This window comes from Prionailurus bengalensis, chromosome B3 (genome assembly GCF_016509475.1).
Source record: "Prionailurus bengalensis isolate Pbe53 chromosome B3, Fcat_Pben_1.1_paternal_pri, whole genome shotgun sequence".
Taxonomy (NCBI): Eukaryota; Metazoa; Chordata; class Mammalia; order Carnivora; family Felidae; genus Prionailurus; species Prionailurus bengalensis.
In genome coordinates, this window is record NC_057355.1 from 17242499 (window position 1) to 17261065 (window position 18567).

Sequence of the window (18567 nt, forward strand, 5' to 3'; positions counted from 1 at the left end):
TGCTAACAGGCTTTAATGGCTTCAACTGAACAGGAAATGTTTTTCCAAAGCCAAAAGAATGTAATCTTTTCAGTACAACGTAAAATGCTTTTATGAAAAAGACACCCAGTTGAAATGATAATTCACTGCAGCCTGTAAAAAAAAAAAAATGAGATCCCCAAACGAGCCCCCAATTTAAGAATTCACATTAAGCGTATGTTTGCTGTAGTCACCAGAACAACAACACAACGTGGTACCTCTTAAAGCATACTTCTAGGGAAAATACTTAAATCATTCAGGATCTTTGTACTGAAGTCCCAGTTCCCAGGGCTGCACGGATGGTACCCAACACTCCCCCGAGCCACTGCCTGTTACCCACTGCTGATCAGCCACGGCCACTCCAGGGCCACCCACTGCTGCTCAGTCTGGCAAAGCCTAATGCTCTAGAACCTTCTCAGCACTCTTTGGTCCTCCCAATATAAAGAGCAATGCTGGGGCACCCGGGTGGCTCAGTCGGTTCAGCATCCAAATTCAGCTCAGTCCATGAGCTCACACTGCATGAGTTCCAGCCCCGCATCGGGCTCACTGTTGTTAGCTCAGAGCCCGCTTTGGATCCTCTGTCCCCCACCCTCCCACCTCTCTCTCTCTCTCTGCCCTTCCTCCACTTGTGCTCTCTCTCTCTCAAAAAAAAAAAAAAGCCAATTAATGAAGACATTGAAAGATGTCTCGAAAGATCTGCACTTACCCATTTATTCAGTATCACTTGCAAAATATTCTCTCTGAATACCACCTCAAACAAATATGAAGAAAGTTCTTTCATTTGGGGAAAGTGGGATTTTTCTCATATGGGACTATGATCATGAGAAACATGAATAAAGATATTTTAAACTTTCCTAGCCCTGCTCTTGAGAATGTTGACCCCAATGAAAGCCTCTATCTACCCATCAGTAACTACATGGCCTTATGTCATCAGAAAAGCTGACTGTAATCACTTGATTTTTTTGTAGTAATGTACGTTGTCATTCTTGAAGTATAGCTAACGAATCTTGCTCATGATATGTGAAAAAATTTCTAAGAATACAAAATTAGAAGGTAGTATTCCACTTTTATTTTTCAACAATGGTTGAGTTGGTATTCCTAACATACGTTTGTTTTTTGTTTTTTTTTTTGCTTTCCTTTATTTTTCATACAAGTGGTCTGCTGTTTCTTCAAAAATCAATTTTCTTCTCAAAGGAACTTATAAGAGGGGCTCCTGGGTGGCTCAGTCAGTTAAGCATCTGACTTCGGCTCAGGTCACGATCTTGCAGTTTGTGAGTTCAAGCCCCGTGTCGGGCTCTGTGCTGACAGCTCAGAGCCTCGAGCCTGCTTCGGATTCTGTGTCTCCCCCGTCTCCCCCCACTCACGCTCTATCTCTCGCTCTCTCTCTCAAAAAATGAATAAACATTAAAAAAAATTAAAGAAACTTGTAAGAAAGAATCCATATTACAGAAGAAACTGCCAGCGAGGATTAAGTGACTAATTCTGGACTTAGCAGGAAACACGGAGACTAGTTTGTAACCAGAGAGAGAAGGGCACCAGGAGAGACCAGAAGCACGGAGCAAGAGGTGTCCATGCAGATCTGAACCCAGGCATTCCACACACCCACGGCAGGGAGGGCAGCACCTAATGGGAAAAGATTCGCCACCTCCATTGCTCAGGATTCAGGACCAGGAACTCATCAGGCTCCCCAGTTTCTAGCGAGGCATGTGTTTTGCTGCACGACGCGCTCCCAGAGCTGCGTGTCTTCAAGCTGTATGCTTTAAAACTCAGTATTCGCCATGCAAACTGCATCTTGCGCCTCCGAAGCATCCACCACAGGATGCCTTAAAACGGAGAACTACTCATCACCTAAGGGATGAGTATGTTTAACTAAAAAACAAAAGAGGGTTATTGCGTATACAGGTATCCCCTGCTCTTCCCAAGTTTACATTATGCCCCTTTGCTTTCATGAAAGAGCTACGTTAGTACCCGTTTTTGCTCACTGAAAAAACCCAAACAGGTCTTTCCCTTTTATGATGAAAGGTGAGAAGCAAAAACAGTGTTCGGCATCGGTTCTGCAGTGAGCCCTTACAGACAAGGCACAAGGCACACACAGTGAGCACACAGTGGTCGGGAGAAATTCCTTTCCCGGAAAGGATCTCAGCATCTCAGCATCAAGCTGCCAGAACTTCTAACGGTGTCTGTGAGCACCTGCGCTTTATCTCGATTTATTTTATGTATCCCTTAGCAAGTTGTGTCCTAAGGTATCAGAAAAGCCTGCGACAGGTTATTTTTGGGACTAGGCATGCTCAAACACCATATAAGTCCATGGTAACTGATTCTTCTCTTTATGCCATTTCAGCCTCATAGGAAGGCTCTCCTTGCAGAGAGTGGGGGAAACCTGTAGTGAGAAATACCCACAGTTGAACAAAACATTGCCTGGCATTTACTTACTATCCTAAAACCCAAGTCTGCACAGCCATCACGAGGACTCTCCTCCTGCCATTCCAGCATTTTCCCAAGCACATCCCGTGAACACTTAGCTCCATAAGATATGCTGTGAACGGGGCTTCCAAGGCAGGCACGTTTCAAAATGGGGGCCTGCTGTCCTCAGAGCTCAGTGCTGGGAGCTCCGCGTGCCTATCAGCAAGCAGAAGGTGGAGAAATCCTGAAGCAGTGGAATTTGCTTAATCCAGCATTTATTTCCCATACTTATTTAACCAGGGACCCCCGTGTCCAAAACACCAACTGACAGATGAAAAGCACAACTTAGAGAAGAGTGGGGGGTTGGAGGAGGGAGGGTATTTTAAATTTTTTTATTTTAGAGAGAAAGGGGAGCAAGCAGGGGAGAGGAGCAGAGAGAGAGAGAGAGAGAGAGAGAGAGAGAGAGACTCTCAAGCAGGCTCCACACTCCACAGGGAGCCCAACTCAGGGCTCAATCCCAGGACCCTGGGATCATGACCTGAGCCGAAATCAAGAGTCGGACACTCAATCCAACTGACTGAGCCACCCAGGTGCCCCGGGAAGAGTGTTTTGAAGTAATATCAGGGCAGAAGGCAGCATCGCTCTCAGACAGAGAGCATATATGCAAATGCTCGGAGCCCAAAGGCCCACCAGCCAAGGGAGCCACGGTGACACAAGAGCGATCATCCACAGAAAAGAGTAGAAAACAGAAGGTGAAGCAAACATCCACTCAGATATTTTTGTTGCTTTTGAAGAGCATCTGATTGCCAAAATATTCTTAGCAAAGAATTGAGAAAAAAAAACAGAAAGTTGGAAGACAGACTGTAGAATATGTTAGAATTTTTTGAGCAGATGAGCAAAACTGTCAACACACGGAAGCACGCTGGGAAAGGTCTGCAGGTGGTGGCGGGAAAGTTTCCTTCCCTGGTAATTGACAGGGAGCCTGTCGCTCTGTTATCACATATTTAGTATTGGCCCACTTGCAACTTGTCACTGCCTTGGCTGAGAATAAATCCCTCGTCCCGAGTCTAAGACGGTAAAATATGCCGATGACTTTATGTGCCCACCCACACAAAGGTTTATGGAACCCTAATTGCTTTTAATATGAAGGTCTCGTAATCTGACCACTGGTGCATCTTACTTGCAGGCAAGTGATACAGAGACAAAACTATTTCTTCCCCTGAATCATTCAAAAGGACATGAGGTGGGAATGAAACACGTTGTTGTTTTTGCATCCAAAGAGGTGTCACATCAGAGGACAAATGTGAAGCCCTGCTTGGGGCAGGCGGGATGAAACGGCATCTCCAATGTATACTTCCTTCTGAATGGTAACCTGTAATTGTCTGACCCTGACAATTGTAGGAAGCTCGGGCTTTCCTCACCCCTGAACCTGAGCCGCTCCGTGCCATGTGATCATCACCACGGTGCCATATTTGTCTAACCTTTACTGAGAAGGAAGAAGGCTCCGGAGAATGCAGAAAGCTTGACTCTTTGTATCCTGAATGTAATTGACCAAGAACTTGTGAAAATACCGAGCTCCGGTGTCAGTAACACCACCACAACACGCGATGGCCCCGAAGCTGATGGGAAAATGCTGTGGGGAGCAACTGTCCAGAGCGGAACCAGAGCCCTAAACCACACAGGACGCAACGAGAGGAAGAAAAATAACTCCTCATCAACGTAATGCTTTTACCCATTACTCACAGAATAACATTTCTCAGAACTCACCCCAAAACTGTGGCTCTTAATGGACTTCGTAAACTTTCATCCAGAAAACCATCTCTATGTATGCTCATCTATTACACTGCAAACAATAATACCTCTGAAGAGGAGGGAAAGATCGGCTTCTATATGGCATGCCCAGCCCTGTGCAAAGCATCAGAGGGAGTTGAAAATAGACCAGTCCTCAGTGTCCACATCCCAGTTCTAGATTAAGTTGTACACGCTGCAAAGTACTTAGACTCATCACCCAGACTACCACCCATGGAGAATGAATGGAAAAGAATAGGTTTAGGGGTGCCTGGGTGGCTCAGTGGGTTAAGCGTCCGATTTTGACTCAGGTCATGATCTCACAGTTCGTGACTTTGAGCCCCTCCCCCCCCCCCCCCCCCCCCCCCCCCCCCCCGTTGGGCTCTGTGCTATCAGCTGGAGCCTGGAACTGGCTTCAGATTTCAGGTCTCCCTCTCTCTCTGCCCCCTCCCCCACTTGTGCTCTGCCTCTCTCTCTCTCAAAAATAAACATTAAAAAAAAAAGAATGGATTTACCTGAATCCTAAAAAATTATTTACTTAGAAGACAATTGTTGAAACGTGTCAAGGTAGCTACATTTTTATAAGGGCACTGGATCTTTTGTATAAAACTAAAACATAGGTGAAGAAGCACACACGAAATACAAATAGTTGCATCAAAGTTAGTAGCCACTAAATTGCACCTAGCTGGCTCAGCGGGAAGTGCACAGGACTCTTAATCTCAGGGTCCTGAGTTTCCGCCTCACCTTGGGCATAGAGATTACTTTAGAAAAATAAAGGGCGCCTGGGTGGCACAGTCGGTTAAGCGTCCGACTTCAGCCAGGTCACGATCTCGCGGTCCGTGAGTTCGAGCCCCGCGTCAGGCTCTGGGCTGATGGCTCAGAGCCTGGAGCCTGTTTCCAATTCTGTGTCTCCCTCTCTCTCTGCCCCTCCCCCGTTCATGCTCTGTCTCTCTCTGTCCCAAAAATAAATAAAAACGTTGAAAAAAAAATTAAAAAAAAAAAAAGAAAAAGAAATAAAATAAATTTTTAGAAAAGTACTAGCTGGGAGAAAACAGAATACTAATGAGAAGTTCTCACATACAATGTACCCTTTGGGGTGCCTAGGTGGCTCAGTTGGTTAAGCATCTAAATCTTGATTTCTGCTAAGGTCATGATCTCAAGGTTTGTGAGACTGAGCCCGGAGTCAGGCTCTGCGCTGACAGCGTGGAGGCTGCTTGAGATATCTCCTTCTCCTTTCCCCCTCTCTCTCTCTTTCTCTCTCCCTCTGCCCCTCCCCTGCTCACTTATGCATGTTCTCTCTCTCCCTCTCTCTCCCTCTCTCTCTCTCTCAAAATAACTAAATATTTTTTAAAAATAAATAAAATGTACATCTTCCATTCACATAGGTTTTTTTTTCCAGTTTTACAAAAGCTTTCACACAAGTAGTTGCTTGTTTGAAATGTACATCAACCCTTTGAAGTCAAGAAAGCACACAGAGCCTCACCCCATTTCTCAGATGTGGAAACGGAAGTTCAAAAACAGAAAGTCAGTAGTAGGGCTGGACTCAAACTCAGATCTTAAGATTTCCAGGGGAGCCTTTGCCAGCGCCCCCTCCTGCTTACTAATGTATATCATGTCAAGAGCCATGTGCTATAAGCCAGCACCAAATGGGAGCTAGCACTCAGCACAGCACTGCTTAAAATAATCCTTTTGAAGGCTGAATAATATTACGTTATATAACGTGTGTGTGTGTGTGTGTGTGTGTGTGTGTGTGTGTAAAACTGCCATTTTGTTTATCCATTCACCTGTTATTGAATACTTGGACCACTTTCGTCTTTTGGCTATTGTAAATAATGGTACAATGAACACAGATTTAGAAATATTTCTTTCAGCCCGTTTTCCCTTCTTTTGGGTGTATACACCCAGAACTTTCTATGTTTAATTTTTTTTTAACTTTTTAAAAAAAGTTTATTTATTTGGGGCTCCTGGGTGGCTCAGTCGGTTAAGCATCTGTCTTTGGCTCTAGTCATGATCTCGTGGTCTGTGAGTTCAAGCCCCGCATCAGGCTCTGTGCTGACAGCTCAGAGCCTGGAGCCTGCTTTGCATTCTGTGTCTCCCTCTCTCTCTCTCTCTCTCTCTCTCTGAGATCCCTCCCCCACTCGATCACACTCTCTCTCTCTCTCTCAAAAATAAATAAACATTAAAAGATTTTTTTAATAAAGTTTATTTCTGAGAGAGAGAGAGAGAAAGGGAGCGCAAGTGCACATGCACGTGTCGGGGAGGGGCAGACAGAGAGAGGGAGAGAAAATCCCAAGCAGGTTGCCAACTGTCAGCACACAGCCTGACGCAGGGCTCAACCTGACAAATCGTGAGATCATGACCTGAGCCAAAGTCAAGAGCCGGACGCTCAACAGACTGAGCCACGCAGGTGCCCCATCTATGTTTAATTTTTTTAAGGAACCACCATACTGCTGTCCACAGTGGCTGCACAATTTTACGTCCCCATCAACAGCGCACAGGGGTTCCAATTTCCCCACATTCTTGTTATTTTCAACACTTGTTATTTTCTGGTTTTGCGGGGGAGGGGTTGATAACAGCCATTCTAAAGGGTGTGTGCAGTGATATCATTATGCTTTTAATTTGCGTTCCCCAAACGATTAGTGATGTTGAGCGTCTTTTCATGTGCTTGCTGGCCGTCTGTATATCTTCTCTGGAGAAAGGTCTATTCAAGTATTTTGCCCAAACAGTCATAATTTGTAACCTGTATTTTGGGGGCGCCTGAGTGGCTCAGTCAGTTAAGCGGCCAACCTCAGCTCAGGTCATGATCTCGCCATTCACGAGTTCAAGCCCTGCGTCAGGCTCTGTGCTGTCAGCCTGGAGCCTGCTTCGGATTCTATGTCTCCCTCTCTCTCTGCCCCTCCCCCTCTCACATCCTATCTTTCTCTCTCAAAAACAAAATAAACATTAAAAAAAAATTTAAGGGGCACCTGGATGGCTCAGTCGGTTGGGTGTCTGACATCAGCTCAGGTCATGATCTCAGGGTCCGTGAGTTCGAGCCCCGCGTCAGGCTCTGTGTTGACAGCTTGGAGCCTGCTTCAGATTCTGTGTCTCCCTCTCTCTCTGCCCCTCCCTTCTCATGCTCTGTCTCTCTCTGCCTCTCTCTGTCTCTCTCAAAAATAAAGATTAAAAAAAAAAGTTTTTTTAATTAAAGAAAGAGCGTTCTGTACTTTGAAAACCTTGTAAGAAGTAAAAAGACATGCATTCACAAAGGGTTAAATGGGAAGGCTGGAGTGGCCTAAGTGGACCACTACCTGCAGAGGATTCATTCACACTACCCTCATCACAGGGCAATGATGCCCACCTCTGCCCACCGTCCAGCTGTGCAAGGCTCCAAACAAAGACAGCAGTGGCTGGGAGACGGCTGAAGTCAAGAGGACAGACTGAGTGTGCACTGTCATTTGGTAAGCTACTTTAAAGCTTGGAGGGGAAGAAAAGAAAACTTCTCCCAGCTTTTTTTAAATAATAACACATTAAAAATTTTTTAAATGAACAATAAATAAATAAAATAATAATACAGTAACACCCTGAGGCCTCTGTGATACCTGTCCCCAGGGTACCTGCCCAAGGGTGACATCAGCTTAGAACAAGGTCTCCCTGATACCCCAGGGTCCTAGCAACAGATCTAATCAGACCCAGGTCACATCCAGTATCAAGCCCACAGCAAAGGTTTGCAAAATTTTCTGCCATAAAGCTATGTGAAAATGTATAACCTAAGACATCAAGGCCATCATGTAGGGGTGCCGGGCAATACCCTGGAGAAAAACAAAAACAGTCTCTGTCTGCACTTCTAGAACTTACAGCCTGGTCAGGGAGACACAAAATCTTTAAAAAAAAAATGTTGAATACCCCCATGGTATGGCAGGAGAAGGGAAGGGGAGACAGGAGACAAGAGGACTAGGGAAGTTCGATCTAAGAAAGTAACCTTTAGGCAGAGGACTGAAGAATAAAATGTCAGCCCCATGCAGAGCAGGGCAAGGGCCCAGAACACTGAAGGAACAGCCCATGTAGGAGGAACAGCAAAAGGATTCCAAGAGCTAAAGGCCAGCCAGTGAGCCTGCATTAGTTTCAGGACCCTGGCCTTGCTCCCAACTTCAGGTTTCAAGGAAAATGCAAAAGGAGGCCTCTGAAAGGTCCCCAACAGGCCATGATAGCTGGAGCGTGTCTTTACTCCTTCTTCCAGAACTCGGCAGTCAGCACCAAACCAGAGGCAATGCAGGTTGAGGTGGCCAATGACAGTAGCTTGGACCAAAGACAGCAGTGGAGATAACGAGAAAGAGATGGCAGGCTTCAGCCAGATGGGCAGCCAACATAGCAGAACTGGATGGTGGTTGGATGCATGGGGTGAGGGGCCAAGGTGGCCTACTTTACCCCCTCCCCTCTATATAAGTCAATGACATTCTACTGGGAGCTTTCAGCCTGTGACAGATTTATAAACTAGCACTGGAAGCAATCTAAGTCTGCTAAGATCCTAGCTCTTTCCAAAGGGGGAAATTGATGAACCTGCCAACAGAAAGAATAAGATGTACGTTATTTTAAAACACTAAGTATTTTCCTTAAGGTATTACGAATGGAGCCCATCAGAAAAGACAGATGAAGCTATGCACAAAAGGATACCACCATGCCAAATCTCCCCAGTATGGAGCCACACGGGCTGTGAAGTTTGGGCATGAGGGAAGGGCACCAGCTTTGGGGTCATTCACACCTGATTTCAAAAATCTCTAAACATATGATGAAAGAAATGGCCACAAAGGGTCAGCACAAACTGAATCAGACCCACAAGGACTGTAGATTTGAAACAATCCAGTAGAGAAGATAAGGATCTTAAATATGTCTAAAGAAATTTAAATACGAAATTTAAAAAGCCAACATTTTTTTGTTTGGCTAATAAGCCCCTAGGGGGAAAGGAAGCAGAACCTCTAGAAATGAATGTCTTAAAGAGCTGATGAACTAGAAAATATATCTGCAGAAATTACCCAGAATGCAGCACAGAAAGACACAGGCGGAAAATACGGTAGGCAGGTTAAGAAAGAGGAAAGGAGAACTTCAAAGTCCAGTAACAATCTTAACTGAGGTTCTAGAAGGAGAGAATAGGATGGAGAAGAGTTGAGATTTAAAGAAATCATGATTGAAATTTTTCCAGAATTCATGAAAGATACCTATCCTCACATATTAGAATCCCAACCAATCCCCAAGGTAGGAAAAAAAGAAAAAGAAAAATCCCCACCCAGACACACTGTGACCAAACTGCAAAACAACAAACACAAAATGAAGCAGCCAGAAGACACAAGACATCTTCCAAGGGAATGCTGAGTAGACTGACAGCGGCCTTCTCCACAGCAACTATGGCATCCAGAAGACAATGGAAGACCATTTTTAAAGGGCAGGAGGAAAAGAACTTTGATCCTCCACCCGGCAAAAGTAACTTCCAAGAACATGGGCAAATAAAGAACTGTTTAGAAAAACCAAACCTGAGGGAGTCTGCTACCAGAAAATCCTCACTGAAGTTATTTCTAAAGGATATCTACCAGGAGATAAGGGAAGAACCTCAAGGTAAGTTAGTTAAGAAGGAACAGAAGCAAAGAAAATAATAACCACGTGGCTAAAACTCAAGCCAGTGCTGACCAGATGAAACAAAAACATCTAACTGGAGGAAGTTAAAACTCAGAACATCAGAAGTTAGAAATCAGGAAATTAAAAATTAGAACAAAGGTGCTGCGTAACAGCAACACATAAACTGGAAAGGGGATAATTGAAATGGGAGCACTATAAGGTCTTGACGTGATTCCAAGAAAGTTTAAAATTGATTAGTTTCAGAATGAGAGTTAACGTGCATTTTGAATTTTCTAAGTGAGGGGCGCCTGGGTGGCTCAGTCGGTTAAGCGTCCCTCTCTTGACTTGGGCTCAGGTCATGATCTCACGGTTCTTGAGTTTGAGCCCCACATCGGGCTCTGTGCTGACAGCACGGAGCCTGCTTGAGATTCTGTCTCCCTCTCTCTCTGCTCCTCCCTCACTTGCTCTCTATCTCTCTCTCAAAATAAATTTTTAAAACTTGAAAAAATAAATAAATAGAATTTCTAAGTTAGCCCCCAAAAGAATAGAAATATAGGTATCACATTTCAAAATAGGAGAGAGAAAAGACAGAATTAGGACAAGGGTTGGGGAAGGGTATCTCAATATAAAAAAAAAAAATGAAAACATGATGATTTGTTGATACTCATATTTAATTGTTACAGTTAAAAAACAATATTTATTGGAGTGCCTGGGTGGCTCAGTCGATTAAGCATCCAACTTCGGCTCAGGTCATGATCTTGCAGTTCATGGGTTCGATTCCCACATCGGGGCTGACGGCTCGGAGCCTGGAGCCTGCTTTAGATTCTGTGTCTCCCTCTCTCTCTGCCCCTCCCTGCTCATGCTCTCTCTCTCTCTCTCTCTCTCTCTCTCAAAAATGAATAAACATTAAAAATTTTTTTAAAAAAACAATATTCATCAACAAATAACTAGATTATGCTTTAGCAGGGCAGATTTTGTTCATTAGTGTCTTTACCCAAATATTTCTTAATATTTTAATAATATTTTTATTCAGTGTTCATGTAGTATGAAAAAAACACGAAGCAATACCTTTCTGTCTACATAGCTTATTTTTTCCCCCAAGATGTTCTAAGAGCCCAAATGTAAGCAATACATATGCATTACAGAAATCACTTGTTGGTAGGTATAAAGGCCAAAACCAACAACCAACTATAATTCGCTTTGGGCATTATACCCCTCTACCCACATACATACACTCGGCAAAAGTAGTCCACAAAGTAGCAGAAGAATATTGGGCAAGGACAGTGTTGCCAGAGGAAGGTCTACACAATGGGGAAGTCTGCACAACATCTTCTCCAGCTCCTACCATTGAATGAAATATTCAGGGCTCTGATTAGGGTTTATTTCAGCAAAATGCAATGAAGAAATGAACACAGCTTGTTCCCTATCTTAATGCAATTCAAGAGCAGTGGTTAGAAACTCGGTTTCCAAGAAACACACATTTATCTCCACTTCTGCAAGTCCAGGAAAACGAGCAGTCTCGAAAGTCTGGTTGGGCCTTGGGAGCCCCCAGCACATACGTGGGCAGGAGCTCCCTTACAGCCCTCCATTGGGGTCCCGAGACCTCTACCTCGCCTGAGTCCCAGTGGCCCTGTGGCTGCCCTCCTTTGGAAGAGCAAAGAAGCACAGTGGAAGGTTTCTACACCTGGACAGACAACAGGTATTGGTTTAAGCGGGAAATGAGGCCACTGCCTGGGCATCGACAAGGCAAAGAGCTCGATGTGAGAGGGCTCCCCGGGGGCCAGCGTGGGGTGAGGATGATCTGCCAGGATGTCAACAGACAGTGGCCTTTGGATTCAGACACCCTGTGTATCCTACCCCCAACCCCAGCTTGCTGATCAAGGGCCTTGGAAAAGAAAACCCACAACAGAGGACGGACGCACGAAAAAGCATGGAATCTCTCAAGCTGTTACATCCTAATGAGTGTTTTTCAAAGGTCCCAACCTTCAGTTGCTACTGACAGTCAGTCTTAACTGCCACGGCCCCCACAACCTGGCAACCCAGACTTGGAAAGTCACATAACACCAGGGGTATCTGACCCCAAAATGTGCTTGAATTTTGCCCCGCGTTTTCTGTCTGTACCACTCGGACACAGCAGAAAACAGAGCCATTTTCTGCAATCCTCTGTTTGGGATTTCCCAAGGCTAAGCTACAAATAAGAATGTCATCAGAGGAGGCGGGAGCCAACTGCTGTCAGGAACTGAGCTAAGGCCAGTCAGCTGGTCAGCAGACTAGGGTTTCAAAGGTCAGAAAGACAATACCTCAATGCCCACTGCCCTCCCACCATCCAGCCGGAGTCCTGGCCGCTCGATCATTCACACCATTCTGCCAACACATGGCAGGAGGAGGTCAGAACACGAGTCATTTCTGGCCTGGCTTCATGCATTGGAGATCCCCATTTAACACAGATATTTCACAGCCTCATTTAGAAATGGAGTAAGGACCATCTATAGCACAGACAGCATTATACGGCAAGGAATCACAACCAACGGTGGGGGTTGGGGGGGTAACACGAAATGCCCAAGCCATTAGGAGGACCTGCTCAGGACCCAGGCTTCCCAGAACAAGCAGGACCCGGGAAAGATATCCCAAGGAATGGACTGACCAGAGCCCTGTCCAGGGACACCCTGCACCAGCAAGGGCAGGTCAGCCTGGGTCATCCCATATCCTGATACGCCTAATATGCGGTAATCCTACGACCAACACAACCAACAAAAGCTTTCATCAGCTCCTAAAAGGAAAAGGTTTCTCCATTCAAAGGTCATGGAGCTCCTGCTGTGGGCCAGGTCAGAGCAGGGCGCTACAGAAGAAAGATTTATTAAGGTCCTGCTCAGAGAGATCACAGTCTGGCTGGGTAGGAAGTAACTGACCAACTTCAGGGCCAAGTGGATTTTCAGAGACCATCCCATCTTCTCCCTTCCTTCCTGATGAAGGGATGGAGACCTGAAAGCACTTAGCAACAGTGACATGAGTCCAAGTGGCCAGCCCAGCCCCCTACCCACTGCCCCCAATGAGGCCTCGCTGCCAGAGATTCAAATCATGTGCCCAGACTCACCAGGTCCACATGCCTCTATGGGGACCCTTCTGGACCTTGAAGTAGATAAGATCCACATTTGATAAATCTTTGATTTTTTTTTTTTTTTTAAGTTTTATGTTCGCATGAGGTCGTCCCTAAGGAAAGAGGCCCTTTAAGGACTGGCTCAGGGATTACTTCCTTCTCAGGAAGGAAGTGGGAGGGGCTCCACATCAAACATCACCCTTATGACAAGTTCCTTTCTCTGGGGAGTCAGACCACCCCCATGTGAATCCCAATCTGCCACTTACTAGCAGGTAACTTTAGGCAAGTTACTTCGCCCTTGCCCTGACACCCTTCTGGGCAGACCCGGGTCCTGCCTGCCTCAGCCTCTCTCAGCACCAGGCCCTGCCCCGGGCTTTTCTTTCTGGTCTCTCCTCCTTTGGGTCCATGCCTCATAACCTCAGCACTTCCCCCTCTCTGAGGCTTCAGGCTGTGCCTTCAGCTCCTCTCCTCTTCCCATTTCCCAGGGGACACCCTCACCAGACCTCCAGGGGTCCCCAACAGAGCTCAGGGCAGGCACTGGCCTTTCTAGATTCTCCCACACTCCAGAGTCAGTGTTTCTGACTAACTCTTCAGTATCACCCATGGGTGGCATGTTCTGGAACATTCGGAAATCCCTGTGTCTAGATTGCTTCAGGTTTTCCCCCTCTGAAAGTCAGTTCCTTTACCGAACTCATCACTGTCCCTGTTCCCCCAACCCAAGCTTCAGCGTCAACCAACCTTTGGAGTCTTCCTTGTGTGCTAGCTTTCCCATCTGTAAAGCTTTACTTTGTTACCAGTGCAAATTGTCCAACACCTAACTTTTCTTACCTGGAACACTAAACTGACTTCTTTTTAATAGCTTATTTTTTTAATTTATTTGTTTTTCAGAGAGAGAGAGAAAGAAAGAGAGTGAGCAGGGGAGGGGAAGAGAGAGAGGGAAACAGAATCCCAAGCAGGCTCCATGTTGTCAGTGCAGAGCCCGATGCGGGACTTGAACCCACCAACTGTAAGATCATGACCTGAGCTGAAACCAAGGGTCAGATGCTTAACCAACTGAGCCACCTAGGCACCCCTAAACTAACTTTCTAAGTGGAGATCATAAGATAGGAAACTCACAAACCTTTCAATTTGGGGTGTAAACAGAAGGGATGAAGGGCAAAACAATGGCCTTCTCAGAGGGGACCCTACATTTTACCATGGACCCAGCAGTCGTCAGTGATGAGCTCAGGGTCGCATGGAACCCTTACAAGGTAGGTCACATCCTTATTTTATGGATGAGGGAGATTCAAGGTGAAGGATGAGAGGAGTACAGAACTGGACCGTGTCGGACTTGCCTTTTCTTTTCCAGGATGCTCCAAGCTAAAATGACAGCAGCAGATGGTCTGCTAGGACCTAAGAACTTTTTCAGCATCAGAGAAATTAAAAACCCTCAGAGAGAGACAGAGAGAGAGGGAGAGAGAGAGAGAGAGGGAGAGTATGTGAGTGTGAGTGTGTGTGTGTGTGTATGTGTGTGTGGCCCTGGGGCATGTCTTGAATTACTTCGGGGTAGCTCCAGAGCCCCACTGTATCATATCCCCCAACCAGACACCCCAATACTGAGGAGGCTCATCTAGATCCAGAACACAACGCCCATGGGAGTGTCACAGACCCTTTCCCTACACTTTAGGGCTAGAACAAGCGAGGACCAGGTCACAACCTTATCTGAAAGCATAATTCTTAGTTTAATGCTTCCTTGCTAAAGAAAAAAGGATTCCTATGTAGGCACGATTCGTTCAAGCCCTTTTTGGAAATGGGCTATCAAAGCTTGGGCATCGGTTCAGCTATGTAAGACTCCAATCCATTAGGCTCTAGCACATGTGGAAATGATTAATGTGTAACTGCCGTGTGTCCTCTGGTCCATCAGCAACCACGAAAGCCACAGCAAACGCTGAAAGAAATACAGGAAAATCCTTAAACTGTTCAGGCCAACTACACTTTTCCAGAAGTGAAATTACCCCTACTTTTCCCATTAAACGTAGAAAGGCTGGGTAGAATTGCACAGCGCTAAGGCAGTGGTTGGGAAGAACTCTCTGATTCACGGTACACTCCGAGGAGGAGGGGAAGGAAGAAGCTAGGGATTGCACAACCCTGTGCCCATTCGTTAAGTGTTGAAAATACAGGAGGTATTCCTGTACCGTAATTCCCTAGGGAGCAAAACCTTCTCCCTCTTGCAGATGTGGAAGAGAGATCAGAAGAGCAAGTCACTTTTGTTTCTTGACCCAGTTCTCAAACTGGCCCAGCGCTCACTATCCACAACCATGGCGACCAACGTTCCAGAAAGGACCGCAGGGGGGGGGGGGGGGGGGGGGGGGGGGGGGGGGGGGGGGGGGGGGGAATCAAAACCCCAACAGAATCACCCCCCACCCCCACCTCTAAAAACAGCGACCAAACCATTTCTCAATCTCCAGACCAATGAAAACGTTCACCAGGAATGTAAAACTCACACAGCTGGCTAGTGGCCACCTTCTCTCCTTAATCGCTCTAAAAATCGGGGAAAACAACTCAAAGTCACAGTTTTTAAGTGCAGGTCGTAAAAAACGAGTCATTTTCCGCTGTTGACTTCCAATAAAAGGCAAAGGAGCCTCTGTAATATTGGGGTTTTTTTCCTTACAGAAATGGGGGGGAAAGAAAGCGGGCCAGTCTGGGGTTTGACTGCACGCGGGGGCAGGGCTGGCCACCTGTGGCCTCGCGCCTCGTGGCCGGACTGGACGGAGGGGAGGAGAGGTCCCCGGCCACTGGGCCCTTCCAGCCGCCGGTCCCCGCCAGAGGAAGCGGATGCAGGAGGGAAGAGGCATTTTCTCAGCATCCAGCGCCCCTACGCCACCTCCCACCCAAACACTCCTTTGTGGGACTGGCGGAAAGCCCTTTGGGGATTTGTCCCACGTGCTTTCAGACTCAGAATGGCAACGCTGGCCTGGCTCTCCGGAGAGGGAGCCGGGCAGGGCCCCTCCTGGGCCTCTCAGGAGGAGGCAGACTTAGTTTCGGAAGGCGGGGGGGGTGGAGGCGCCCCCAAATCCCGACTCCCCAGCTGGCCTGCTGGATTGGGGGCCGCACGCCCGCCGCCGCGCAAGGTGCCGGGGATAAAACAGGCCGTCCTGGAAGCTGGGAAGGGGGCGGCGGGGGAGCGGAGGCGCCCGCTGTAACCCGAGCTGCTCTACTGATTTCTCTCCGGCCTTGCGGTTCCCATTTCACAGACAAGGCCACCACGGCTGGGAAGTCAGTGAGCTCGCCAAGCCCGGGTCAGCGGTGCGGACGCCCGGTGGCCCCGGAGACGGGCGGGGGAGCGTGACCGTGACCGTGACCCCTCCAGGGCTACCCCTCCCAGGAGTGAGAGCTTCAGCCAGTAGGCCCCGCACCGACGTCCCGGGCCGTCGGCCCATCTAGTTCCCTAGAGGCGACAGGTGCGCGGCTAGTGGCGCCCTGGCGCCGACTCCGGGGAAAGTTTCCTGGCCGCTGCGCGCTGTTTACGGTCTCGTTTTGCAGCGCTGGGGCCCCCAGCTCTCAGGCCAGCCCAGCCATTGAAACCCGACACGCGGGGAGGGGCCATCGCGCCGGCCAGCGAGGGAGGCGAGCTGGCTCCGGGCCCCGCCGGCCGCGGCTCCGCTTACCTGCGGCTCTGCGAGCTGCCTCTGCCTCCATGCTGGGCTCTCACGGCGCTGCGTCCGGTCCCGTCCGCGCTCCCTCCTCTCCCCGCCCGGGGCCGCCCCCGCCCCCGCCCCCACTCCGAGGCTGACCCGCCCCTCCCCCCGGACTGCGCCGGATCGCAGCTCGCTCCCCAGAGCTGGCCCGGCCCCGCCTCCAGCCGCGTGCCCTGGGGGGCCCCAGCTGCGACGCCCAGCGACCCCGACTCCCCAGTTTGCAAAGCTACCCCCTGAGGAGCTTTTATTATTTCCTTTCATTCTTTAGAAGAGAAAACTATTTGCACCCCATCCCATGGCCAGTGTCTCTGGGCCTAAACCCAGTACCCCCTCTCTGAGCCCCTTCTCACTTCCTTCTTCTGTTTCTAAGGACAAGAATCATTCGCATTGTTCCTTTTCGAAAAGTTACACGGTTTAAAACTAACTCAAAGACCATGAATGTCACACATAAGACAGGGCGCCTAATAACCTTTTCTGCCCATTTCAGATTTCTTCTGATGCCTGTCATGTGCCCAGTTTTGCCGATAACGAATATTTTCATTTATTAGATGTTCAGGCTTGTCCTCACTTGAAATAGTGTGATTTAATGACAGCCAATTGTTTCTCCAGCAGTTCTTGCCGTGTTTCCAGGTGTTTTTTGTTTGTTTGTTTTTTGTTTTTTTTTTTACAGGGGAGGTATGGAGCCGGGGTGGTTTTAAAATGCGAACGGCCTTGGAACCCAAGATCTGTGGTCAGTCAGCTCGTGCCTGCTCTCTGGTTGGCAGCTCTGAAATTCGCCCTTGTGGATGATGGCCCAAGCTGTATCCTCGGTCCTTCTGGGCCTCTGCCGCAGGACAGAAGGTCTAGAACTCATCTGCCGGACTGTCCCTCCACCCCCAGCAACAGCTGCTCGGGGGAGCCTCCCAACTGCCGGTCAGAGTGTATCCCCACCTACGAAGCAAGACTTGTCACTGACGCGGACATCCTCAATCATGGGATGAAAAACGACCCCCCACCCCCGCCCCTGCTGGTGCTTCCATTATTTTTCTTAGCAGTGTGCAAGTTCATGGCGACCAGAGCTGGTGGCCCACCTTAGATCCACCCTTGAGTCACTTTCTTGAAAGTTTGAGGTTTCATTTTCTACAGCAATGAAAACGCAGAGCTCCCTGGGCAATAGCATTCAGAACACTTAACTTCTCCAAACACCTGTCCTGTTTAATAAACACAGATTTATTAGGCCACTACCATGTGCCCTATCCTGTTCTCGATTGTAGCGATTCAGCAGTGAACAAAATTAATAAAACCTTGCCTTTGGAGGCTACTTTCTAGTGGGTGAAAGTGAGCAGGAGATAGAACACAATAGTATGGTAAATATGGGCTAGAGGAGAAAAATGTTTAAAACAGAGAAAGGGAAGTAAAAGCATGAAGAAAATGAGGGAGGTAAGCATGTGAAAAAGGGAAATGGCAAAAGTTACAGCAAGTGCAAAGGCCCTGAGGTGGGAACAAGTCTCTTTTTGGGAGCCTTGCATCTTTGTTGCACTCCTAATAATCGTGGGTGTTACTCAAGGCATTGGCACACAGAGCTGAAGGCTTATTAATCTGTTCTAAAGCACACTGCTTCAAGGGCACCTGGGTGGCTCAGTTGGTTAAGCCTTGGACTTCGTCTCAGGTAATGATATCATGGTTCCTGAGTTCAAGCCCCACATCTGGCTCTGTGCTGATAGCTCAAAGCCTGGAGCCCACTTCGGATTCTGTGTCTCAGTCCCCCTATGCCCCTCCCCCACTTGCGTGTGCGCGCATGCTCTCTCTCAAAAATTAACATTTTTTTTTTAAATAAAGCATACTTCTTCAAGTCTTTATTAAATTTTTTTAAGTTTTGTATTTTTTTAGTTACTCACATAATACCTGAATATGTGTTCCTTCGGGGAAAAAAAAAAAAAAAAGATTTTAGACTAAAAAGGTCCCTGTGTCCCATTAAACTCCCGTTTCCAAAGTTGGTATTTAGTCAAACACTCC

General features: G+C 47.5%; 1 protein-coding gene across 1 annotated transcript in view; it reads right to left on the reverse strand.

Annotated features, from left to right (window-relative positions):
• The window catches only part of LOC122468289 (protein FAM169B-like), a 91169-nt gene extending 74543 nt beyond the window's left edge, over positions 1–16626 (reverse strand). Inside the window, exon 1 of the mRNA XM_043554777.1 lies at positions 16543–16626. Coding sequence (XP_043410712.1) covers positions 16543–16573 — 31 coding nt within the window. The 5' untranslated portion in view covers positions 16574–16626. The remainder of the gene's footprint in view (positions 1–16542) is intronic.
• Between the last annotated feature and the right edge of the window lie 1941 nt (positions 16627–18567).